General features: G+C 45.4%; 1 protein-coding gene across 1 annotated transcript; it reads right to left on the reverse strand.

Annotated features, from left to right (window-relative positions):
* Positions 1–545: 545 nt before the first annotated feature.
* RRAD (RRAD, Ras related glycolysis inhibitor and calcium channel regulator) lies at positions 546–5,379 on the reverse strand. The gene is made up of 5 exons (XM_076349119.1): positions 5,297–5,379; positions 4,816–5,182; positions 4,519–4,592; positions 3,813–4,017; positions 546–2,261 (listed from the first exon to the last, which is right to left on the reverse strand). Exons 2-5 carry the CDS (start codon positions 5,168–5,170, stop codon positions 1,984–1,986), a joined length of 912 nt encoding a protein of 303 aa, XP_076205234.1. The 5' UTR covers positions 5,171–5,182; positions 5,297–5,379; the 3' UTR covers positions 546–1,983.
* Positions 5,380–5,657: the final 278 nt, after the last annotated feature.

Below are 5,657 nucleotides of genomic sequence, written 5' to 3' on the forward strand. Positions count from 1 at the left end.
CTTGCATGTAAATAGACGCCTGGTGCCATACTCAGACAATGGTTAGACGTTCTAATGGTAATAGTTTGCCAGGAAGCAAGGCTAGTGAAAAAAAGCCAAATCCAATTAAAATGTATCATCAGGTAAATGTGAGTTTTGGCAGCAGGACAGAATTTTCACTTTAGACTTCACTTAGGACACAAAGTAAACACCTCTCTTTGTAAGAAATGTGACCTGTTACCGGCAGCATATGCGAAACTGTGCATTTAACCATTTAGGTCCACTAGCAGCACATCAGGAGACGCTAATTCTACAGAGCATTACTTATGCAAATCAGATGCAATTTTCCCCAGTGCTAACTGTTCCCTGACAAGTGCCCAAGCACTGGGCTAACCCAATGGAGAGTTGTCTGCTCGAGCTCAGGGAAGCTCAATGTAAGGTGTAACAGCTGATGCAATTTGCCTGCTCTATGGGAAGGGTCAGCCCCTATGAAATCATGGACAAACAGAGCTCACAGGCAGCTGGAACAATCTCTCTAACGAACTGGACTCAGGCAGGGACAGTAGAAAGAGACAGAAGAGCATATTTTTTACTATTTTTGAGAAGTGCATTTATGGATGAATTTAAAGAGAATTTATCCTATGAAGAGGAATTTATAAAGCAAATGCAGAAAGTCCAAGTTTTTCACTGAGACATGATTGCTTTTAACTTCATGAATAGCAAATAGGGAAAAATCATGGAAACACGTTAATTATAACACAGTAAAATGAACATGAAAACTTCAACAGCACTGAAGGCCACCATACACCACAACTGAAGCCTACAATTCTTTCAAACAGCTTTGCCAGCCTGCTTTGAACTTCTTGAAACCACTGGAAGGTATCTACAGGCTTGTGAGTAGATTAGAAAATTATACTGCTCCCAGAAAAGAAAAACAAAACAAAACCCAAACCCCCACATTTGCTTATTGGCTGTAACACAGATCTTCAAGCCAGGAGAGGACTTAAAAAGTAGAACATTGCAGGCTTCAGTTTATCAGTATAGACATAAGACATCTATCTACCTAAAGGAATTGTATAGAGGCCTGTTCCTGCCAGAGCTGATGAGAACCAGGTTGAAGATGAACAATAATATGAAGGGTCAAGGCACCCCTTCCCCATATGAGCTGTTGAAGTAGGGTGTTCATAAGAGCAGAGTTTACTTCTTAAAGAAACTGTCTCTTGAAGGAAAGGACACAGGATATTCCTGATTCATCGTGTTCCAGAACTTTATCATGTGTAAATCTGCATAGTCTGTGTATAACATTTTGTACAGTGAAAAAAGGTCAGTATAAAAATACTGCTCTCTCATTCTTTATCCATACTGTGAGAAAAGCACAGTTTATTATAACAGGAAATAATACTTTATTATAAAATCTGCATGTAAACAAGTAACAAATTAATTGAATAACGGTTAATGGAAGTGCAAATTAACTTCATAAAATGGTATCTGTTCTGTATTTAACTATATATATATATATATAATTTGTTTTCTCCCATTCTAATGTGGTTCTACTCCCCCCTCTCCACATTTAAGTTTAAAAAGATTTATCATTGCTTGCTTTATACTAAAAAGAGTGTACGAGCCTGCGTACAAGTTTAAGTTTTGCTCTGCAAACGAGACAAGTCTATGGTGATACTTATCATCATCCTTTCTTATCTTTGCATCTCTGGTATCCACAGGACAAGAGGATATATAACATATGTACACAGTGAAAATATCGGCATGTCAAGCCACTTATTTAAAGTTAATTCATTTACTTGCACACATTGAAATTTAAACCATTTATCAATGAAGCAGACATTGTAGTGTAACTTCCAGACTTGCTTGCGCACCTTAAGGCATTAATGAGTCTCAATTGATAAGTCATTCTTGTTATCACCATGAGGATCATCTATACACTTCTCATAACTGTCAAATGCTTGTTCATTACCCATGTGCAACATCTGGCCTTGCTGAAAGCTTCTACAGCACAGATAAGTCATGGCAAGACTTTGATTTTGCTTTGAAAGCCATCTTCTTATTGTTCTTTGCCACAATTCTCCCAAGGAATCGCTTTGCCTTTTTGCCTATGCTTTCTCTTCTTTTTGTGTTGGCCATTCTCCTAGCATTGTCTTCTTTACTGTCTTTGCGAAGTCTGATTTGCCGAACGATACCTTCAAACAGGTCCTTGACATTATGATGAAGAGCAGCTGAGGTCTCAATGAATTTGCAGTCAAACACAACGGCACAGGCCCGTCCCTCTGGATGAAAAGAGAAAAAGGGAGATGAGTGGAGACGGACATTTTCTCTTCATATATACTGGCAGAAAAACAAAACAAAACAAAAATTGACTTTAAGGAAAGTGCCTTCAATGCCACAAAAGAGCTTTACTACATAGTAGGAAAGTCCAAATTTGCACCCACAGTTTTCCCCCTTACTCTTCTTGGTTTTGTTGTGGTATGGTCAGAAATCTCATTTGACCAATGGTGCTGAATATAAGGCAACAACAGTTCTCTAGGCAGACCATCCCAGTATTGTTTAAGAGCTAAAGCTGATATAGGAGAGGCACTTGGATGCATGCTTGCTGTTTGATAGGAAACAGTGTAAGGTACAGAAAGAAATGGGTTTTGTTTCTTCTGGAAGTTGTTGAGTAATTATGCACCTCTGCCTTGCTGTAACAAGTGAGAGTTTTCCACACTCACTACAAATGAAGTTGATACAGTCCACAAGGTCAAGTCATTGAACAGATAGATCACTAGAGGTCATGAAGTTGTACACCATTGGATTTGACTAGGACTGTATTCAAAATGCAAGATGCTCAATGTTACAGACGTAAGCATGTAACTCTGGAACACTGCTGCAGTGCAACTTTCCATGTTCATCTTCTGGTAAATAATGGCAAAGTTGTAAACCTGAGCCAAGTACTGATGTCACGACTAGGACAAGTCAACCATGCACTGCCACCAGCCTGAAAAAAAGTTATAATCTCCTGATGAACTCCAGTCAATTCCCTGTGCAGGCATTTAACACAGGTAACATGGCAAAACCAGACAGCAAGAGATGGTTCTTCATCATCATCAAGGCACCAATATTTCAGAGTATTCTTCCCAGTAAAAAAAAAAAAACCACCAAAAAAAACCCTCAAACAAATGACCAAATGTTTAAATAAGTGAAATTAATACTGTGGTGTTGGCAGTGGTTACTGTGCTCTAGTTACCGAAATGCTAGCTGGAACTAGCTGAGAAAATTCTCACTGATCACAACTAGAGAACATATACAAAAAGACTTTAAGTTGTGTGAGCCTGGTCCCACCAGCTCAACTCAAGTGTGATGGAATCGCTTCCAGAATAGGATTGTACAGGCTGTATGGTGTCACCCTTTTCAAAGGCTGCCTAGGTTCTATGACATGGCGCTCCTGTCCCTTAAAAAGCATAGCTCGAGCTATCAAACCTTGAGACTAGCAAGTGCTGCTGCACACATAAGGTACAATTAAACCCTTTCAGTTAATACTGACCAAAAATGAATCCTACACAAAACAGCATGCTAAAGCTGCAGCTCTGACACATTTTTTTTTCTCTTGTACTGCAGTTCAGAGCATTGCTCTGTGCAGTCACAAGTCTTCCCCCCCACCATCTCCACTGTTTTCTGTGGTACCAAGTCCCTCAGAATGAACCAGCTGGCTTGATTTCTTCAGTGTGCCTCAAATCATATATTTTTCTACATCAAAACCAGACTATTTCTGTTGGCTATGAGCGTCCATAGCCTTTGATACTAATTTAGACATTACTGTATAAATGAATAGTGTCTCTTACCATCAACTGAGACTTCCCGGGACCTGACCAGGTCGCTTTTATTGCCCACAAGAATAATAGGAATGTCTTCTGTTTGCCTTGCTCTTCTTAGCTGGATTCTTAGCTCAGAGGCCTTTTCAAAACTAACTTTGTCTGTCACTGAATATACAATAATATAGGCATCTCCCATTTTCATACAGTGGTTCTGAAGCCATTGGCTGTCATCCTAGAACAAAAGGCAAGAAATAGATTTATTGCACTGAAAAATCTATTCAACACTGATTAATGATTTAATTATCGTAAGCACCTTAAAGATATTTTTCTTAGCTTTATTATAAAGAGTCAGTAAAAGTAAGCCAACCTCCCTTTTTCTTATTATTTAAGATATACTACAAACCAACATTTTCTTGTTTCCAGAAATAATATCAGGTCTGCACTGATCAGATTGTGAATCTCTAGTTTTACAGTAATTCCCTGGGCTGCTCATGTAAGCTGCTGCTTATTCAAAGCATTAAGGGATTCGCACTCCAGCCCTATTCAGGTTTTTAAATTGCCTGCCTAGCTACGAGAAATTAATTGCAGGAGAGAACAAAGGCAGTATGAATTCTAATTTTTTAATGTTACTGATCTGATCGAAGAAATAGGCAGACGTAGTTGTTCCATTTCGACTTTAAGACTGAACCACTGACCAAGCCATAAAGAAAAAATATCTTAAATCTGTAAGTACCTGCTCCCATATATCAAACACCACAAGAGATGCTTCTTCTCCGTCAACTATAATTGATCTGTCGTACGTATTTCCTACGGGAAAAAAAAGTTCAGAAAAAAGAAGTTACTCTTCTCCATCCCTGCCGGCAGCCTGGGAGGGGGTGGCCGTAGGGGGACGCCCGGGGAGGTGCGGCCGGAGGCGCTCCGGCAGCGGTAACGCCGCGCTCCGCCGCTCCGAGCGGCGGGTCCCCGGGACCGGGGAACGGGAGTCCGCCTGCCTCTGCCGGGGTGCCGCCGTGGTGCCCCGCGCCCTCACCGGCCTCTTCCGCGTCCGCGCAGTCCTCCACGCCGCCGAAGATGCGGGCCAGGCTGGTCTTGCCGACGCCGTGCTCGCCCAGCAGGATCACCTTGTAGAGGTTGCTGTCGGGGTCGCTGCCCGAGGAGATGACGGAGTCGGAGGAGTCGGAGGCCCAGCTCTCCCGCTGCGCCTCGCCGGGGCTGTACGAAGTGCAGCGCACCAGGCCGGAGAGCTCGCCCTGCGGCAAGGCGGCCCGCAGGTCCCGCTCGTCCACCGGCATGCTTCGCCGGTGCAGGTGCTGGTGCGCGGAGAAGGGCATGCTGCCGCGCCGCTTGTCCAGGTAGCGCAGCTTGTCGCCGCGGTTCAGAGTCATGGGGATGTCGGGCTGCGGCCGGAGGGGAGAGAAGAGCTGTCAACACCCGCCGCCCCTGCAGTCCCCCAGCCCCGGCCGCCACAGCACGGCCGAGCCCCGCCGTGCCGCCCGCGGAGCAGCGCTTACCTGGGGGCGCTCCGCGGAGGGAGGGAGGGAGGGAAGAAGGAAGGCAGGGAGAGAAGCAGTGAGGGATTCCCCGCCGTTAATCGCCTGTGCCGCCGCGGGAGCTCCCTCAGCGAGTGCTGCCGCTACCCCGCTCCTCGCCCCTATTTATGGCTCCGCCAGCCCGGCCCTCCTCGCCGTGACGCGCCCCGCGCGGCGCCCTGCCAGCGCGGCCGTGGGCAGCGCCGTCCGCCCACCGCGGCTCCGCTCCGCTCCGCTCCGTTCGGCTCGGCGGGGGCGGGGAGCCCCGCCGGGGGGAGCCCCGCGGGGGGGGGAGGCACGGCACGTCCTGCTAGCGGCAGCGAAGGGGTCGGCGCGGGGCTCC

Source organism: Aptenodytes patagonicus, chromosome 11, assembly GCF_965638725.1.
Source record: "Aptenodytes patagonicus chromosome 11, bAptPat1.pri.cur, whole genome shotgun sequence".
Taxonomy (NCBI): Eukaryota; Metazoa; Chordata; class Aves; order Sphenisciformes; family Spheniscidae; genus Aptenodytes; species Aptenodytes patagonicus.

Coding starts and splice junctions, on each gene's coding strand:
- RRAD (XM_076349119.1), bottom strand. CDS start 5,170: ATGACTCTGAACCGCGGCGACAAGCTGCGCTACCTGGACAAGCGGCGC. Junction 4,593..4,815: donor CGCGGACGCGGAAGAGGCCG/GTGAGGGCGCGG, acceptor TTTTTCCCGTAG/GAAATACGTACGACAGATCA. Junction 2,262..3,812: donor CCGGGAAGTCTCAGTTGATG/GTAAGAGACACT, acceptor CTTTTCATCCAG/AGGGACGGGCCTGTGCCGTT.